The 20,072-nt window shown below is 40.2% G+C and overlaps 3 protein-coding genes across 9 annotated transcripts; 2 read left to right on the top strand and 1 right to left on the bottom strand.

Moving 5' to 3' along the window:
• Window positions 1-866: 866 nt before the first annotated feature.
• LOC144020539 (bifunctional apoptosis regulator-like) lies at window positions 867-5,681 on the bottom strand. Of its 7 annotated transcripts, none has more exons than XM_077524117.1 (10): window positions 5,454-5,681; window positions 4,813-4,908; window positions 3,563-3,831; window positions 3,317-3,411; window positions 3,141-3,234; window positions 2,855-3,024; window positions 2,611-2,752; window positions 2,264-2,443; window positions 1,975-2,171; window positions 867-1,906 (listed from the first exon to the last, which is right to left on the bottom strand). In XM_077524117.1, the coding sequence occupies exons 1-10, from the start codon at window positions 5,503-5,505 to the stop codon at window positions 1,714-1,716; spliced, it is 1,488 nt and encodes a 495-aa protein (XP_077380243.1). In that variant the 5' UTR covers window positions 5,506-5,681; the 3' UTR covers window positions 867-1,713. The 7 variants fall into 7 exon arrangements, with proteins under 7 accessions (XP_077380243.1, XP_077380246.1, XP_077380245.1 ...); XM_077524120.1 differs by having other exon boundaries at window positions 3,317-3,415; window positions 5,454-5,495; XM_077524119.1 differs by lacking the exon at window positions 5,454-5,681 and adding an exon at window positions 5,376-5,396 and having other exon boundaries at window positions 3,317-3,415.
• On the top strand, window positions 4,816-11,459 carry LOC144020537 (uncharacterized). Its single transcript, XM_077524114.1, has 9 exons — window positions 4,816-5,725; window positions 6,296-6,474; window positions 6,843-6,953; window positions 7,118-7,403; window positions 7,552-7,676; window positions 8,564-8,849; window positions 9,058-9,221; window positions 10,254-10,487; window positions 10,588-11,459. The coding sequence occupies exons 1-9, from the start codon at window positions 5,553-5,555 to the stop codon at window positions 11,199-11,201; spliced, it is 2,172 nt and encodes a 723-aa protein (XP_077380240.1). The 5' UTR covers window positions 4,816-5,552; the 3' UTR covers window positions 11,202-11,459.
• Window positions 11,460-11,706: 247 nt separating this feature from the next.
• On the top strand, window positions 11,707-19,327 carry LOC144020538 (uncharacterized). Its single transcript, XM_077524115.1, has 6 exons — window positions 11,707-11,978; window positions 13,464-13,598; window positions 13,693-14,630; window positions 15,782-15,971; window positions 16,060-16,149; window positions 17,139-19,327. The coding sequence occupies exons 2-6, from the start codon at window positions 13,466-13,468 to the stop codon at window positions 17,843-17,845; spliced, it is 2,058 nt and encodes a 685-aa protein (XP_077380241.1). The 5' UTR covers window positions 11,707-11,978; window positions 13,464-13,465; the 3' UTR covers window positions 17,846-19,327.
• The last annotated feature ends 745 nt before the right edge of the window (window positions 19,328-20,072 follow it).

Below are 20,072 nucleotides of genomic sequence, written 5' to 3'. Positions count from 1 at the left end.
GAAAAGCTCTCGGTGGTTTTCGTCTCTCTGACGGTGGAATGAAAATGGAATAAAAACATGTTCCTTACGTTTGAAAATGGTATCGAATTATCAAATAGTTAGATAAATATTATTGATATTCTAAATGTTAACGCATCATATGCTGTCGTAAAATAAGCGTATTGGGATTTATTCGATCTTGAAAGACGGTCCCTATGTTGTAGTGACGTCACTTGTTTGACCCACTTTGAAGGCTCGGTACTACTGGAGGACGATAATGATCATTTGTCCAACGAAGAATTGATTTTTATTTATTTATTTACTTTTAGAGCGCTATAAGCATCAACATTAGTATATTAAAAATATATAGTATGATTATTTTGTGCTGTTGAAAAATAAACAATAGCTTACACGTTGTCCATAGTCGCTTTACATTTGAACAAATTACATTTTTTATAGTTACGAAAGTAAATTAGTATAATTGAAAAGTAAATGAGCACAAAAATGTGATAATATACTAATAATATAAATTACAATCAGGCCGCTGTTCCCTACAATCAGAATTCTAATTTTTCTCAGTCCACTCACTGATTTTGTTTCAATAAGCCACCATAGTGACTATATTGTGCATTTCCTTGATTAGTAGCCATTTTTGGGAGGGGGGTTCATTTAACAGAACCTATTTTATCAACAGAGAACACAAATGCAATGTAATTAAAACTTGAATAACCACTGAGTGAGCACATATTAATCTGAAGAGCATATCGCTATTGCTTTTGTAAGATTTTTTTTCATAATCGTAAAAAGACTGAACAATATGCATAAAGCTAAAAAAAAAAAAAAAAAAAAAAAAGAGAAGTAAAACAAAAGCAAACAATTCCACCATCTTATACACTGTTAATATTTCTTTATTTTCAATGAATATAAAAATGCTGTAAGAAAAATAATCACAGTGTTGAACATTAAGTGCAAATAAACACAAAATCAAATTGACCTTCAAAAGGGCAAAAGCATGTATACACAGTTTTCTGCGTTTATTAAAAAATGTGCAATGCTTCATTTATTAGAAGTAAAATCAATTAACTATATTCTGGAATGTTCTTCCTTAAATTGTACTGTTGGTTGTCTTACTGTAGAGATGTGTTAAATAAAACAAACTCCACAAGTTTCTATAAACATGTACGTTGCAAAATTACGCAATCCAGTCGGTATAACAAATGACAGATTATGTTAAGAAAAAATAAAATAAAATAAATAAAAACTAAAATTACAGTCAAACGAGTGTTCTCAGGCCCATCCATGTAGGAAACATGGTTTGCAGCTCTGCCATCATCATCCTGTCACTCTCATCCGATATGGGGAGTCATGGCTCAGTGGTCCTCTTCCATCTGTGAGGTTGTGGGTTCAATCCTCACCTCTGGTGACCATGTCGAAATGTCCTTGAGCAAGGCACTTAACCCCGATTTGCTCTTTAGTGGACCTGGCAGCGCCCTGCGTGGCAGCAGCCGACCACTGGTGCGCGAATGTGTACGTGTGTGCGGTTTTGAGCCCTGTAAAGCACTTTGTGTCTGCTAAAAGCGCTATATAAATAAAGCTTACTTACAATATTGTGCAGCAGACAGACGGTCGGGATAAAGTACAACTTCACACAGTGAATGAACCAGCTGCATGCACGTTTACAAAACAAGTGATAGTCCAACAGACGCCGTTGCGTTCAGCAGCGCTCAGCCTGCATTAATGCATCGCCGTTCCCGGGTGCCTAAGTTGGTGCACCAACAGGTCTATGTTCATGAGGGGGCTGACGTAGAGGGCCCAGTAGAAGAAGCAGTTGCAAACCAGCTGGGGCATCAGAGGCCACATGAGCCCGAAGGCGATTCCCTGAGACAAATTTGTCCACACGTGGTTCCACATCATAGCAGGGAGTGTCCTAATAATGAAACAAAAATGTGTGGGAGTGGTTAAAAAAAAAAAAAAAATGAAGCGTAGGCGGCATACCTGATTCTAGCTGTGGTCCAAAGTCTCCACAGCGAGCAGCACTCCAACATTGACAGCAGCACAGCATGGACGATGACGAAGCAAGAGCTCCAGTAGTGGACGGACAGCCAATGCCAGGCAAACTCAGCGATGAGCAGGTATGGGAGCAGGAAGTACTTGACCATGAACTCACTCCACTGTTGCCAGTTGGGTTCCGTCTAAGGAGTGAGCACACCACCGTGTTGTTATATCGTGGCGGTAGTGGGGAAAAAAACAAAAAACTTCAGAGTCCAGTTTGGGAAAGTGTCACCTGTGCGTTGGAGGGCAGGCTCTCCACTGGTTGACTTGCAAGCGCAATGGACGGGCAGCAGGTGTGCAAGAAGGGCAGGAAGGTTTCCGAGTAGTCAAATAAGTACAAGTAGAAAAGCGTTAGGCGAGGGGAGCGCTTCATGGCGTAGAGCAGGAACAGAGACTTCCCTGAATTGGCTGCCTGATGGAAAGCGAGAAGAACATGGTTACCAAGCATCAATTGATTATAAAGTGTGCCTTGACTTACAAGTGTCCCAACTTACTATTTTGTGTGACAATATTTTGATTTACAAGCAAGCTTTGGATATGTCATAATATGGCGATAATATAATATCACATTGTGCTTGCCTTGTATTCCCACAGGTTCTGAGGTCTTCGTTCTAGGGTTTGAAGCCTATACAGTCCAGTCAGAATGGCGTCTCGGTAAGCCTGATTTTGGACGTGGTAAGGCGGCTTCAACAACTCCTTCTCCTCCAGCAACATCAGCATCCTGAAAGTCGGTGAAGTTACAACGCAGCGCGTACGATGGGCCAATGCTGCATAAAAACCTCAATCCTGAGATGCATAGACATTTTTTTTATATCCACTGCACCTGTCATCGGGACTGCCCGGCTGGAAGGACTTGCTGGACAGTCCAGGTCCCAAGTGCTCCAGCCAGAAAATCATTTCTTCTGGCGTCCATTGCACCACAGACTGACTGACCAACTGGTCCTCTTGCTCCACTTCATGGCTGCTGCTCCACTGATACAACAGCAACGACACCTGCATAAATATGTGTTACAAAAGCAATATAGTTCAACAATGCTCTTCTAGTTGTACAGTACTGCATATATTTAACATCATATGAAGTATAAAATCAAATGAATAATTTCACATACCGCCACAGACAAGAGCACGGCGAAGACCGCAGAGAAGACGAAGCCCACCACTTTGTACTGCTTGGTCCTTGACTTGCCCAGATTGTCGCCATATCTAAACGTACACAAAATATTTCGTATCAGAAAGTGGACGACATCACTTCCCAAAGCGACGCATCATTAGGAGACTTTTTCACCTCTCAAACGCCAGTAGAATTCGGGTGATTTTGGGGTTGTCGTGGATCTCCGCTCGCCTCCGCTGCACAGCCTCGCTGAACAACTTGTCAGTTGCCTGTCTGGCAGGGTGAACACATACGTGAATGTGAAAAAAATTCAACTTTTGCCTTTTTTTGCTACAGGGAACCAGCGTCAACAAGCTGTATTCAACTTTGGAGGTTCCACACCATATAAATAAAGATGACTTGACTTGTGAAAAATCCTACCTCAGCAGTATGTTGACTTTGGGAAAGCCCTCCCACCTCTGGCGGCACTCGGGACACTCGTTCTTGCGAGAGGACTCCCACCACAGGGCCAGACAGTGGCGGCAGTAGTTGTGGCCGCAGGTCAAGGTGGTGGGGTTCACCAGGACATCGAAGCAGCAGTGGCAGGAGAAGTCTTGCTCCGAGATTTGGTCGTTCTTGGAAGACTGCGATGGGGAGGGGTCTCCTTCCTGTCCTTCCAGGTTGCGAGATGGTGAATTCCGTCCATGCATCTGGGGCAGAAATGACAGATTGTAGATGTGAAATGTCACCCGCAAATAAATTAACCTAATGGTGATACCCTTATGACGTAAAAGTTACGCGCTGTCACTTGGTTGCTGTTTTGCTTTGCGTTGCGAGCCAAGGTTTGAGTCACGAAAGACTCTTAAATGATTATTTGGTTTTACAATTTAATCTAACGCTGAATGTTATGTATGTTTGCCTTTTGTAGTTCCTACTAACTAATTGCTGGCAGCATGGATCCAGTTCCCACACTGTGAATGAGTGTGAACAGTTGTGTGTGTCCAATATGTTCCCTGCGGATTGACTGGCACCCAGTCCAAGGGTGTAGTCTGCCTTTCACCCAAAGTCAGCTGAGATAGGCTCCATAACAGAATGGGGTTTGCAAAATATAGATGGATGCTTCTACATTACCTGCCACCTACAATTCTACAAATGTCAATAATTTGGCAGATTTTAAGTGAACACTCGTGATTGTGTTGATTTTTTTTTTGTGTGTGAGATGACGTTCAAGTTAGTTTCACTTTTGATTCGGAAAAATCGGCAGAGTGGTTGCAGTTACTAGTGTACTTTCTGCTGACACTAAAACAATTCAACATCTGAAATAAATGTTTATAAGCGAAATACTCTGAAAACCAAATTAAAGAGAGGGAAACAGTAGATTTTCATATCCAGTATATAAAAAAAGTGTAGGCGACACATTATAGTATAACACGAGCCAAATGTCATCTAAATGATAATTTAGTAAACTAAATTAGGTTTGTAACGGTGACGTCACGTGAATTTACGAAACCAACGAGTTGATGCCATTATACTTTGAAGTTTGAACATATTCGCTATGTACTTATTAAAAGTTGTGACGAGCTAGCTTACGAGCTACTACCACGAGACACCTACGCATTATCAAGAGTTGACTTTATTCCTACGTTAGCCGGTCGTCAAGTGAGCAACGAAACCACGAAGCTAGCACGTACTTTGGGGGGAGACCGTGCCACCGCCGACTGGTGACGTCGTGGTCCGCTTGCAGTTTGCAGATGTCCCACCAGCGAACTCAAACGAAATACTGTAATCTGTGAAAGAGAGTAATGACGTCGACATGAATCAGCTCTGTGTACTTTCCCAAGTACACGGAGACGCCAGCGTGTCATCTTCCTCTTCCTCGGTGTGTTGGGTGGGGATTCAAAACACCTCCACGTGGAGGGAGCCATGCAGAAGTGGCAACAGTCGTCAACAGTGCACACAGTAGGCTACTTAATAACTGTTAATTTGACGCGCACACCCAAGTGACCCAGGCTAAGAATATCCTCCTTATAATTGTACTATGTATTTTCAAACAATACAAAATGTAAAACACTATGTACAGGAAACACCAAAAGGAGAAAAAAATTGACACAAAGTGGGGAAAAAGATGCCAATGTTGTGTTATTTATACTCAGCACAGTGGGTTGAGAATTTGACCAACCACATTGGGTCAATATTTTGATCCAACACGAGATGAACACTACCCATACTCATCAAGTACCGAGAAATTGGTTACCTGGTGTGGTTAAAAAATGACCCACACTCCAGCACAGTAGGTGGCGGAAATGCACCTTATTCGCAAAATGCTACCCACCTGAAACAAAGGAAGAAGAAAAAGAAGCGTTTCCGGTGCGGGCAGAGAGCATTGAAAAAATCTATCCCGCCGTACTCTCTCTTAAAGCGTAAAATTAGAATGGATGACCACATCTATTGGAAGCAACGCACACCTAAACGAAAACGTCCCGACGGAAGACTTCGCGACAAATTCAGAATTTACATTGGCGCTGCTTTTGGCAGATGGAGAGACCTGAAGAGCAAACGAGGTCTGGAAAGTGATGCTGCACTCGCTTTCTTTCTGCTTGACTGGTAAGAGTACGCTTGTGCTTGCGTTTAGACGTTATAAAGCACGAGCCCAAAAAGAGTACCCCCCTTTTCTTATGAATTTGATGACTTTTTTTTTTTTTTTTTTTAAAGCTGTCGTACTTTCCAAAACTCTTAGCTAAGCACACAGATTAAATAACTTTTTGTTAGAAATGTGCTGCCTTGCAGTCATTTACTTCATGATATACTGTTAACTCGGTTTTCATTAGCCTTACATGTTGTGTCGTTTCTGAAAAACACCACCCGTTTCCTCTTTTAGTTTATCTCAGTGGATATTTTTAGCCGTGACCGGCAACTATCTTGCTGGTTCTATTTTGCCGTGAATTGCGAGAGAACAACAAGTACAAATTCTGCGCCGGTGAATGTGTACCACAGACTTGCACATGAATGTGACTGTCATTGGAATAAATGTATTATAAAAGTCCTTGAGCCAATGTAGTAGTCCACATTCTTCAGTCAAACTTGTGGCAGACGTGTTCCCAGCTCTTTCAATGAATGCGGAATACAAAAAAGTTCTGCTATTGATGTAAAATATATATCTTGGTGGTGTTGCAGGTATGATAATATGACTACCAGAACATCTGGAGGATGTCCCTTTTTGACCAATAACAAGGAGTCGTCAGATGGCTATGATTGTAAACTTCAGGTGTCCATTCTTCAGGGGAGTCTCCCGTCTGACACTCCAGAGCAACGGGCGGCACCTGTAGAGTCGCGATTACACCAACATGATCCAGGTTTGACTGCACAACTAATAAATATATTGATGAGCTGTTGCTTTTTTTTGGGGATGGTGTTTTGCAGCACAAAAGATGGAAAGAAGGACCAGTCCCAACAACTAGTGTGGCAACTGCATCGCTAGTGTTTTACTTGAGTTGTATGATAGTTATGAAGAACTTAAAAATACCTGTACAGTTGACAAAGGCATTACGGTGACCACACTTTTTTCACTCTGTCATGGGTTAAGAACATTTCTGAACAGCTCATGTTTGACCAAAGTTCACTGTACAGCTAAGAATGTACCCTGGCGTCATTTTGTCACGTACCTATGATGATGCCAGACCTGTCACCCCTGAAAGACACCCTTTTGTGCATTATTGTTTAGAGAAAACCGTAAAATCAGAACCCGAGGATGAACACAACATTGATGAGCAGCTTCCAGAACCAAAGCAGGAGCCATGCGGACCCCATGAAGACGACTCAAAATTCCCCACCCGTAGGTGTATCTTCTCTGTTATTCTAAGCTCTTCTGACGCCAAAGTTCTCTCATCTACTCAATGCTCTTCTTAACAAATAAGATGCTTGTGGAGAGGATCCTGTCATCTGCACCTTCCAGGGCTGTGAATGTATGTACAAACTGAATAAATGTGTTTGCCCTAGGAGAGTCAAAGTGGACGATAGCTGAGGAGATGAACGTGGCACAAGTGACCGTCCTTGTGTGTGATCCTCTCGGGGATAGTTCGGTGGAAAGCAACAACAGTCAGAAGGAGCCTGACGCTTGTGTCAAATGTGGCGAGACGTCAGAAAACAAAAACTTCTTAAGAACCCACGAGTGCATCAAAGAAGAATCTTTACACGAGGACTCTGAATCAGATGCGTCGCCTTATGATGACATCACAAAGGAGGAGGAGAGCGATCCAGACTACATACCCGGCAAGTGTGTTTGGTACGTTGTTTTTTTTTGTTTGTTTGTGTTTGTTTTATCTCCGCTTTCAGTTAGAGATCTATGTACTCCTTTTCAAATGCCAGGTTTTTGTAGTATAAAAAAATTAGACCAAAATACTCCTGTTGTAAAATGTTTTGCGGCGTTTCAGGAATCACAAGAAGAACAAAAGATCTTCAGAGCAACGTCCCTTGCCGAACTCCAAGAAAGACAATCTCGCATCTAAAACACCAGAGTCATTATCAAATGTTGGAGACACACCATCATTACTTTCTGGTAAGCCTAAACATTTGCCACTTCAAACTCTTGAAAGAGCTGAAGTGGTCCGCATGAAAAAAATTCTACCATTGCCGAGTTAATGTATGTGTTTTTGTAACAAGTAAGCTCGTCAGCAAGTTGACATCATTATGGAATTAAGACATTCTACTAGTATAATTGTGGAAAACATTTTTTTAATGTTTCTAAATGTTTATTATTTAACCATTTTTGTCTTAGATGTCTGTCTTTTGTAGTATTTTTCAATTTTTTTCTAATTGTGTATTTATATTTTTCGTTTATATTTTGTATTTTTTTTCATTTTGTTTGTATCTATATAATTTAGTCTAATATTTTAACAAATATTTAGCAATTTTATTTAAAGTTATAGTTTAACAAAAAAAATTCTAATTGTGTATTTATATTTTTGTTTATATTTTGTATTCTTTTTTTTCATTTTGTTTGTATCTGTAATTTAGTCTAATATTTTTACAAATATTTATCAATTTTATTTAAATTTATAGTTTCACTCAAATTTTTGTGTTTTTACTGTCTAATTCATGCTATTTCTGAATATTTTTCCAAATATTTTATTGCGGTCGCAATATTTTTTCCCTGCAATATTTGCATATTTCATTATCCAATAAGTATTTTCCCCCTATTAGTGTATTTTTTGCCCAATAAAGACTGAAGTTACATTTTTGTTTTTTGTTCGATGAACCTGAGAGCTTTATGATGGCAGATAGTAAACAATTCCTATTGACAACCGCTGTCAAATGAAAGAGAAAACAAAAAGTTACGTAAAATGATTTCAAACCACCACATAGCTTTGACCGAATAAGCTAACAATCCAAAATGCAGTAGACCGGCTAAGAAATAGCAAATGATGAATGTGTTTTTGGTTCCAGGAGAGTCAAACTGGACGATATCTGAGGCGATGAGTGAGTCACGAGTGACGGTTCGCCTCTGTGATATGATGAAGAATAGACCAGTGGAAAGCAACAACAGTCGCATTGAATCTGACGCTTATCCCGAATGTGGCAAGACGTCAGAAAACCAAGACTTGTTAAAATCCCACGAGAGCTCCCAAGAGGAATCTTTTGACAAAGACGCCGTTATGTCGCCATCACGTCCTACTGGCACCACAGTGGAGCAGGACAGTGACCCAGACTACTCACCAGGCGATAGTAACTGGTAGGTTTTTGTGTCTTATTGTATGTTTGTTTGTTAGTGATTCAAGGCAGCCATATCCAAATCCAAACAAACTTTCAAAAATTGTTTTTATTTTTATGATGAATCATAGCAGTTGTGTTCATATCCATTCTTTGGTGGTGGTTCTGTCCTCACTCTTCACTCGACATTGACGTCAATTCCTGTTGTAAAATGTTTTGTGGCATTTCAGGGAGCACAAGGGGCTTAAGAGATCTTCAGAGCAATGTCCCTCGCCGAACACCAAGAAAGACGATCTCTCGTCTGACTCTTCAGAGTCAGAATCAGAATCAGAATCAGAATCAGAGTCAGAGTCAGAGTCCTTATCAGATGTTGGAGCCTCGCTCTTAATTTCTGGTGAGACTGAAAATTTATCACTACAAGGTCTTGGAAGAACTGAAGTAGTTCACGTGAAAAAAAAAATGTTTTGTATGCCTTTTTTTTTTTTTTGTAATGTTTGACTCTTTACTGTTTTTTATTTGTTTTCTAAGGTTTTAAACCTTTTTTTTTTAAATTACAGTTATTTTATTTTTTATGTTTTTTTTTTAGTTTTTCTTTTTTTAATATTGTACATTTGTCATCTAATAATTTTGGTCAATGTTTTATTTTGTAATTTTTTTTAACATTTTTATCTAATCATTTTTTAATTTGAATATTTTTTGTTATTTTTTTTAATCTGATTTGTACATTTTTTTCAATTTTTTGAAAACGTTCTTCAAATATTGTATTGTTCAATTGTATCGGTTCCAATATTTACATATTTTTAAACCAGTAATTTTTATTCTCTTCCATTTTGCTTATATTTGTCAAATATAATGTTTCTTTGATATGAGTGTCCCCACTTAAGTTTTTTGAAGTATGAGCTGTAATTTTATTTATTTATTTTTGTCTTTGGCTATTAATACAAGTGCTGAATGGTGCCAGTCACCACAACTCGGCTTAGTTTCATAACAAGCAGCAGTTTAGCAGATAGCCAACAATTCTTATTTAATCCCACTTCCTGTTAGGACATATGGTCAAAATAAACACAAAACAAAGAATTACACGTTCTGTATTTAAAACAATGACCACTTAGCTTTGCCTTAGGAAAGCTACCAACTAATTAAAATGCACTCGACAGGCTAACACATAGCATTGGTATAACCTTTAGTAGTAAGTAATGTTTATTTAAAGTACTACCATTATATAGTGCTACTTTTCTTATTTTGAAAAACATTACATTTTTGTTGTTTTGTTCTTAGGAGGCTGGAATGGCTTAATGGTGTTTCAATTTTATTACAGTGGACATAAGTAGGGATTTGAGAGAATTACCTCTTGCCATTTTTATGTCATCTTAGTGGCCAAAAATGATTTGATTCATCTCATCTGACCGTTTCTTTTGTTCAATAGAGGAAATCACCAAGTCCAAACCTGGCGATCGCCTTCAAAATGCGTTGGACCAGCAGCAGCGTGGACCCAAGAAGACCTTCGACTGTCCGGACTGTGAAAAATCATTCCCACGTAACGCAGGCCTGCAGCGCCATCTTGTCATCCACACAGGGAAAAGACCTTTCAAGTGCATCATATGCGCAAGAGGATTCACGCAGGCTGGGAACCTCAAAACACACATGAAGGTTCACAAAGGTATTTTCTGGAGGAAAAAGTATAGAGAGACCTGTTTTAAACAGCTTTTCGGGTTTTTCAAGTGTGAAATGACAATAATTGTTTTATATTTTGCTTTCAGGAGCTCCAAACTGGAAGTTAGCGAAGAAGCAGAGTCCCGTTAAAAACCCAGCAGTGATAGTTCACATGTGTGGAGAGTGTGGAATGGACTTTCCGCAGAGAGAGCAACTGGAGGAACACCGCACGAGTCACAAGAAGCCTTTCGCCTGTCCCGACTGCAACAAGTCGTTCAAAGAGCATATGTCCTTAGTACTCCACAGCCACGTTCACACCGGCGAATTGCCGTTCCCCTGCAACGAGTGCGACAAGGCTTACGTCACGCCGGGTGGTCTCAAAGCGCACAAGAGGAAGCACTGCGGCGTAAGGAACTACCATTGCAAGCAGTGCGGCAAGGCCTTCTTCCAACCATCCCACCTGAAAGTGCACCTCCGGACTCACAGTGGGGAGCGGCCTCATCAGTGCCCCATATGCAGGAAAAGCTACTCCAGGGCGGGAATCCTCACAGTGCACCTGAGGGTTCACACCGGAGAGAAACCATACATGTGCGATATATGCGGGAAGTCCTTTAGTTTCTACCAAAATTTTAACGCACATAAAATGACCCATGGCAAAAAACCCAAACCACCAACGAGACCTTTGGGGAGACCAAAACGCAAAGTGGCAAATAATCAGTAATATCTGATGAGTGTACAGTTATGTGAATGGTTATTTGAGTGATCATTTTTTTTCTTGTGAATACAAAAATTTGTTTTGGTAGGTAAATTTTGGAGGTCTGGCAAGTTTTGTTCAAGCCAATGTAAAGAACACTTTTTTTTTTTTAAGTGTTGTAACTTGCATAACTATTGTGACTTTTACTTTCCTTATGAAAGGAATGTGTCAAAGATGTGTTGTCTATATTCTTTACTGCATCAGAGTAAAGTTGGCTGAACACCCTTTGAGTGTCATATTATTTCACATTTTTTTTGTAAACAGTGCTGTGGTACAGTACAGTACGTCTTTAACATTAAGACGTCAGTCGTATCGTTTCAAACAGTACAAGGGGAAACACAACAAACTCCTGGAAAATACTAAATTTTTTGGGGAATAGGGATTTTTATATACTTTTTTTAATGGCTACATTTTCGAAATGTACAGGTAAAACTTCCAGACAAAATGTAGCATGGCCTTTTATTATGACGTGGAAAAAATAAACCGGAAGTAACTGCGGCGCTACCTCTTGGGCTAAGCGACAAAAGATGGAAAGATGTAAACGCCAATTGTTATTAAGTTGAACTATGCCAATAATATAAGTATTAAGTACCCAATTGGACACGTTACAGTTCCGTTGCCGGGAGTGGACAAGATGCGAGGGAAAAGTAGAATTGTGTGGCTCTTTCAATGAAACCTTTTTTTTTTTTTTTTTTTTTGCGAGGAACTACTTTTTGTAACCTGGGGGAAGACATTTACGATCAGGTTGGTACCTATGGCGAGACGAACTTATTTTGTTTTATTTTTTTATTTGTTGCTAATCTTTACTCGGCATCTTTTAATTATGCTGTTAATCGAGTGGGACTTTTTAACTACTGTCGCTTCAATGGCTATGATCAAACGCTAATTGCTAATAGACGAAACGAACACCAAGCAGTGGCTAACAATTAAAATGACATTTAGTTTATATAATTTAGGGCGTGTTTTGTATACAATGCGACTTGCTTGTGATTAAAAACATGAATCCAGTCGAGGCTAATGCTGGCCAAACAAACAGTCCCAATGGGCTAATGTTGCTAAGCTAGCTGGGACACTCAGCTGAGTGACACTAGAAAAGCATCCATTTGGGTCGAACCGAACACCAAATAACCACATCTGACATCTTATTAAATAGCTTATCGTGTTAATTGTAGCCCTTCACGTTAGATTGTCGTCGTTTTGTTTTTTTGTGAAGACCCGGCTAGATTCACACCCCCTTCGGAACAAAGCATCCTCCCTGTTGAGGTGTCCTTGAGCCTCACAATGGATGACTTCCAGCAAAGAGGCGGTGGTTGGAAATGGGCCTGCCAGGATACATCTTTTATCATATGTTGCACAAGACTATAAACACAACATTATAGTAGCTAAAATCAACAGTGTGGTACTTTTTTAATGTCCACAAAATGCCTGTTTCCCTCACATATGTTCTTAAATTTGTGTTACCATTTATTGTGGAAAGACTAATGCACACCTGTGTAACAATCATGCTGTTTAATCAGTTTTGTGATAAGACACACTTGTGAGATCAAAGAATTATCTCGGAAAAGGAGCAATATTTGAGAGAAATTGGCCTCTTAAATCTTTGACAGGGTTTATCCTGTATACAAAATTCAGAGGCGGCCACCTCCACCTAATTTTCTCCCCACCTCCAGCCTGAGCCACTGATATCGCTCATCACAGCGCTCCAGCTGTGTTGATTGAGCTCGGCAGGAACGCATTTTAACTGTAGTTGCAGTGTTGCGCCAATATGGAGGCGCTATATCAACAGTAGTGTACCGGAAAGACCTGAAGCAAAAACCGAAGAAGAAACAGCTTTCTTTTTTTTCTTTTTTTTACATTTTATTTTGTTTTTAAACTTTATGTACCGAAGAAGAAACAGATCATGGAGCAAATGTTGTGCACGCCCATTTCCTGGTTCGAGGCTGAGATGGCACGGTCCAGCCATCTTCAAAGTCATAAAAACACAGTATATACAATAAACATAATACCGATACCTGGTGTCGTTAGTCACCCATCATAGTCAGGGTGATACCACCGCTGCCTCAATTTGAGCCAGGAAAAAATAAATTCAATGTGAACTATCCATCCTTTTGCTATAGCGCTTACATGCATTTCAGAGCACCGAATGTGAAAAGTGCCATTTTAATTTTTAACTTCATTTGAATTACCATTCGTCAATCAGTCCTTGAAACTAGATCTTCTCATCTACAGAGATGGGCTCAGAGAGTCCTGACCGCTTTGGACCATCTGTGATCATGATGACCGAAGAGGAGGAGGAGCAGCAGCAGCAAGATATTGGTTGCCTGATCAACTCTGACGGGGAAGAAGTGGATTTGTCTGATCTCCGTAAGTCAATTACACAATGAGTTGTTGGATCACTTTCATTCATTTCAAAACTTGTTTTCCTAGTAACATGTCTTTATTCTTTCTTTCCACCCAGGAGAGAGCGCCAGCCCGGGTAACGGAGCCACCGAACCTCCCTCCACGGCGTTCAGTCAGAGCGAGAATGAAAAGCCGGCCTCATTCCACACCTGCTCCGTGTGCGGCAAAGACTTCCCCTACGCCTCCAAACTCCAGCGCCACCTACGCACGCACTCGGGAGAGAGGCCTTTCCCGTGCTCCATGTGCGACAAGAGATTCCCCGAGAAGGGTCTGCTCATGATCCACGAGAGGGTCCACACGGGGGAAAAGCCCTTCCCGTGCACTTTCTGCGAGAAACGCTTCGCCAGTCAAGGCGAGCTGCGACTCCACCGGCGGACGCACACGGGCGAGCGGCCGTACCACTGCTCCATCTGTCTGAAGAGCTTCTCTCGCCACTGGCACCTCAAGACGCACCTGGACGCCATGCACTCCGAGGTGGTCGCCGGCTTCACGAGAAAGAAGTTTCCGTGCTCGGACTGCGACAAGAGCTGCAACTCCGCCGCCGAGCTGCGGGACCACCAGAGGACTCACACGGGCGAGCGGCCCTATCAGTGCTCCTTCTGCGACAAGAGGTTCGCCTTGTCGGGCACGCTGGTACGGCACGAGCGCCTCCACACCGGGATCACGCCCTACCACTGCTTGGACTGCGGCAAGACCTTTGCGCAACAGTGGACGCTGACGACGCACATGCGCACGCACAGGGGCGAGAAGCCGTACAGCTGCACGCAATGCGACAAGTCGTTCGTCGCGCCCGGGGAACTCCGGCGGCATACCCGGATCCACACCGGGGAGAAGCCGTACACGTGCGGCGACTGCGGGAGACACTTCTCGTTGGCGGGGACGCTGAGGAACCACAGGAAGTCTTGCACGCAGATTAAAAACGGAGCACCAGCGGTTGAAACTGCAGCGGGAGAGTCATCAGAGAGAGACCTGGTGGCCAACAACATCAGCACTGAGGTGAAGAGTTGAAATTTAGAATTTTTCAACTGTTTGTATTTCAAGAAAAATGGGCATCTGACTGCATTTTCTACATTTACTTTTGGAAAATTGTGAGCAAATACATGGGTTTAGCTTGTTTCCCGAAAGTAGCTAGCTCAAGGCTAACGCACAATGGAAAGTGCCAATGATTCGCTAATGCTAATTACTGTGCTACTCGTGGTACATTTTTCACTCAAAAGAACGGCTAGTTATACAAAACGATTCAGGAATGTATACAGACAAGCATCTTAACAATACTTACCTGCATATGCTCTTCTTACGCTGAAAAAAAACAAACTTTTATTGACATAACTTGATCGTGACTTTTTCCTTCTTCTCGTTCATTTGGCTACAAATAAGCAGTGTATCATAACGCGCTGAACCACACTGCCCCCAAGTGGCCAAACCGTGTACAACATGAACATTGCTCCCAAGAGAGGCACACACAAAGGCAAGACAGTATAAAATAATGTAATTAAAATCCATTTTGGGGCATTTAAACTAAATTCTGGATCATACTAAATGAGAATCACGATTATTATGAGAATCGAGTTTTGGACACACCCCTAACAAATGGGGATGTAACGCTATCCAAACATCCTGATACAATATTATCACGATATGAAGGTCGCGATACAATAATAATCACGATATTGTGGGGTGGTTGGCGATATTTAAAAAAAGATCACAATATTGTAAAGAAAGAAAAAAAAAAAAAAGAGCTCATACTAAAAAAAGCACAATATTAATCTAATAACAATATGGAGGCACTTACTTGCTAATACAAGCACACATTGATCGCTTCACAAGCAAATTAGGTTCCCCTTCATCTGACAATTAGCACAGATTTTAAACATAGAAGGCCAAAACATCCCTAATGAAAATTACATTGCACTAATAAACTAGCCACTAGAGGGTGCTAGAACTGCACAAATGGAAATCAACCTGACTTTTTTTAACAAGTGTGATCCTTTTGAATATTGTCAACATGACGATGACGATATTGTGGCATTTTTAATATCACGATATTGCTCTTATCGTTACATCCATACTAATAAATAATATCAGGTTTATTCCGGTGCATAATTTTTTTTGGTCTTAGCTAACTAATTAACTTATTTATTTTTAAGGTGTCCGACATTCAAGCTGTACCAAGTATTCTGGCGTCCTCCACCTCCTCTTCCTCTTCCTCCTCAGAGGACGTCAACTGTGGCCAAGCAGCCGAGGCTGCAAATAACTCAAATGAGCCGGAGAAGGAAGTTTCCAGTCCGCACATGAGCGTAATCGTGAAAGAGGAGGAAGAGGAGGAACCTTTGTGCGGTATATGGACATGACACGTGACATTTCCAGATAATTTGTGGATTGTTCCACTAACCTGTCTTGTTTTGTTTTTGTCTCTGTTGACCAGATGAAGCATTGGCTACAGAATGTCTCGCTGAGGATAGAAATTTACTTCCAGTGAAGAAAGAAATAGAAGATGGCAGCGATGTTGTCAGCAGTAAGCACATTTCTGCAAAGCTTCAGTTGTGTTCCGAATAATAGCCACTTGTTGAAAAAAGAAGTAAAGTCATTTTTGTTTTATATTATGGCTATATTTGATTTTTTATAGACGGTGTTCCCTCGTTTATCGCGGGTGTTAAGTTCCAAGTACCCGCGATAATGGAAATCCGCCTTTTTTTTTTTTTAATTCCTGTTAATTATATATATTTATTCATTTATTATTTGTATTATTTTTGCTTTATTATAAATGCTTTTTCGTTTATCATGTTTTTTTCAATTAAATTAATTTTTTCCATTAAAAATGTTTTTTTTAATGTATATTTATTTATATATATATTTATTTATATATATATATTTTCATTTCTTATATATGTTTTTCATTTTGGTCTTAGTTTATTATGAATGCTTTTTCATTCATCATTTATGTTTTTCTTTTTCATTTAGTCATTTTTTCCATTAAAACTATGTTGTTGTTTTTTTATTTACTTATTACAGTATACAGCACAATATTTTTTTTTTCATTTATTAGATATGTTTTTCATTTTGGTCTGATTTATAGTTTATTATGAATGCTCTTTCATTCATTTGTTCTTTTTTCCATTTAGTCATTTTTTTCCATTAAAAGTATGTTTATTTGTTTTTTAATTTGTTACACAGCCCAGTATATATTATCTATCTCCGGAATGCAATATCGTGGAGTGATGTGACAGACACTGTTGGAAAGATCTTGTTGGGACGAATCCACGGATGTATGTCTCCGGTCAGACGTATAGGGTTCGAGAGAGATGATTGTGCAAAGACCAAAAAATAAAAAATAAATAAACAAACCAAAAAGTATGTTTAAAAAAAAAAATGCACGCTGCAAAAAATCTGCGGAAAACAGCGAGGCCTCGAAAGAAGCACCCGCGATAAATGAGGGAACACTGTATTCCTCAAACCAAGTGAACATCACAACCTGTCTCAATCCCTTCCATGGTGTTTCTGCAGCGCCTCCAAGGCATGTTGATGCTGTGTCGGGAGGCGACAAAATCATCTCTCTGACCTCCCCGGTGAAGGACCAGCGTAGCAACAACAGGATCACGAGCTCGTACTGCTGCGGCTTGTGCGGGCGAGACTGCCACAAGATGTCGGCGCTGCAAATCCACATGCGGATCCACTCGGGCGAGAAGCCCTTCCAGTGCGCCGTGTGCGGGAAGCAGTTCACCCAGAAGGGCCAACTCAAGGGCCACCAGAAGGTCCACACGGGCGAGAAGCCCTTCGCCTGCCCCGAGTGCGGCAAATGCTTCGCCCACTCGGGCGCCATGAACCGACACCGGCTGACGCACACGGGGGAGAAACCCTACCACTGCTCCCTGTGCGAGCGCAGCTTCAACCAGTCGGGACGCTTGCGGGAGCACGAGAAAACCCACTTCGGGGACAAGCTGAACTGCCCCGAGTGCGACAAGACGTTCACGCGCTCCTCCAGCCTCAAGAACCACTTGAGGCTGCACACGGGCGAGAGGCCGTACGGCTGCGACGTGTGCGGCCGCGGCTTCAGCCGCTCGCAGAGCCTCCGGCTCCACAAGCGCAAGCACGAGCTGATGCAGGTGGAGGAGGAGTCCGGCTTCAGCGTGGGGGATGAGGACTTATCGGACAATAATTCTCGGATCGATGTGTGTATGACTGTCAAAAATGAAGGTGATTTATTTATATAAACCACACCGTAGATACTTCTTTTGTTGTCATTGGCCACACCGTGAAAGGTGAAAATCCACCATATAGAAAAGCTTTTTTTTTTAATAGTTTTACTAAACAGATTTAAACTTATTAAAAAAACAACAACTATAAAATAGTAGACGATAATATTTCTCAAAAATTACTGTCTGTCAAAAGTCTTTGGAATGTCCGCTAAGGATGTAACGATATCCAAACATCACAAAACGATATCACCATATGAAGGTCACAGTACGATAATTACCACGATAGAGTGGGGAGGTTGGCGATACAAATAAGGTCAAAATATTAGAAAAAAAAAATCAGCTCATCATTGAGTTCCTCCACATATTGACTCGCTTCACAAGCATATTACATTCCCCTTCATCTGACCATTAGTGTGGATTTTAAACATAGAAGGGCCAAAACATGCCTAGTGAAAATTAAACTGCACTAAAAAAAAACTAGCAACCAGAGGGTGCTAGAACTGCACAATTGGAAATCAACCTGACTTTTATTAACAGATGTGCTGCTTTTAATATCGTGACATGATGACGGCAAAATATTGTGGCAGTTTTCATATCGCGATATCATGATATTGACGTTATCGTTACATCGCTTCAATCTGAGTACAACGCACCATGAATTTTGAAATTGGATGATGGGTTCCAGACAGATTTCTTTACGTCTTTGTGTCGGAAAAAAATTGTCTTTGTCAGGTAAAAGTTAAAAGTAAAGAAAAAAATCAATTTGAGGAAAAGGACAACCCTATTTACATGATGTAGACAAATTTCTCTGGTTGGTCACTTAAAATGAAGTGGCAGGCTTTTGCTAGCTGTTTGTTGGACTATAGAGAAAGGATGACTTCTGTTAGCACACCCTCAGTAGCTTTAACTTGCTGGTTGTAATTCTTGAAGCATAAATATTGAACTCACATCTTAAGTAACGCACATGCTAGTGATGCTATTTAACAAGTGTCTTTTAATGGACACTAGTAGAGCTCATATATTCTGTGTGCGTGCGTGACTTATCCCAACATCCAAATATTACATTCATTTTTTTTTCATGCTATTTATGATAGTATAACTTTTTTTAAGGTGCGTGATGTCACTTCCATGCAGTATTTGGTTTAGTACTTGCTATGACAGCAACTTAAGTTTGAAGACAATAGCAAGTGGTACTACAGTACATCAAATATAATAATAATAAAAAAAAGCCATTGTGGAAAAGCAATTGTTTATGCCAAAAATTTTGCCTTTGTGTACATTGTTTTTGTATTATTTTCCAGCATTGTAAACACAAATGTGGTTGACCTGGTTCATCCTGATTCAGGAGGCTGAATACGAGTTTTAAATCAAATAATCTTGCTCTGGAAATAGGAGAGTGAAAGGTGACATTTTGTTGCAAAATTTTCCCTGGGGCTTCATCTGTCTCAATGTATGGAGAAGGCCACACAGAACCATTGAAATAAAAGTGTGGATTCATGTTGTGCTCCAGGATTTTATGCTTCAAACATCCATCAAATGTAATACTAAAACCCATCCATCCATTTTCTGAAAATTTCAGAAAAAATATAGATGTTGGAAAAATAGATAAGTACAAAATTCATGAGAGGGGAAGTTAATAAATAAATAAATAAAACAACTTAGTAAATGTAGTTGCACAATAGTGTAATTGGGAAGGAATGCCTCATGCTGTACAGTAGCATATAGTTATATGATTATATCATGCAAGTCTTCTTTTAATCCTAAAGTTAGAACAATATTCATGGTCACGCAACTTTAAAAAAAATATATATATATATATATATATATATATATATATATATATATATATATATATATATATATATATATATATATATATATATATATATATGTGTACTGACAATTTCGATTTCAGTCATATAATTATTACAAAGCAAATTCATGATCGCCATCTTTGAGTTTAAAATGAAATTACTGATGTCTCATGTTCTTTATGCAGCGATGATTTTAAATACATTTTTTAAAAAGACTTACCAGAGAGACGTTAGGTGTATTTTCATAGATTTTACTCAGGTTCTTATTTGATTTTATATTTATAAAGGGAAACAGCCTGGTAACATTCAAAACGATACGCTGCAAATATGTTTTAATTTCGGAAAACAAACTTGATTGTCCGTTTTCACAACTCCCCTGCGGCTCTTGAATACAACGCGGCTGTCAAAGAAGGGCGAAACAAAAATGT

Source organism: Festucalex cinctus, chromosome 6 (genome assembly GCF_051991245.1).
Source record: "Festucalex cinctus isolate MCC-2025b chromosome 6, RoL_Fcin_1.0, whole genome shotgun sequence".
In the NCBI taxonomy this organism is placed as follows: domain Eukaryota; kingdom Metazoa; phylum Chordata; class Actinopteri; order Syngnathiformes; family Syngnathidae; genus Festucalex; species Festucalex cinctus.
This window is presented reverse-complemented; position numbering and strand designations above follow the sequence as displayed.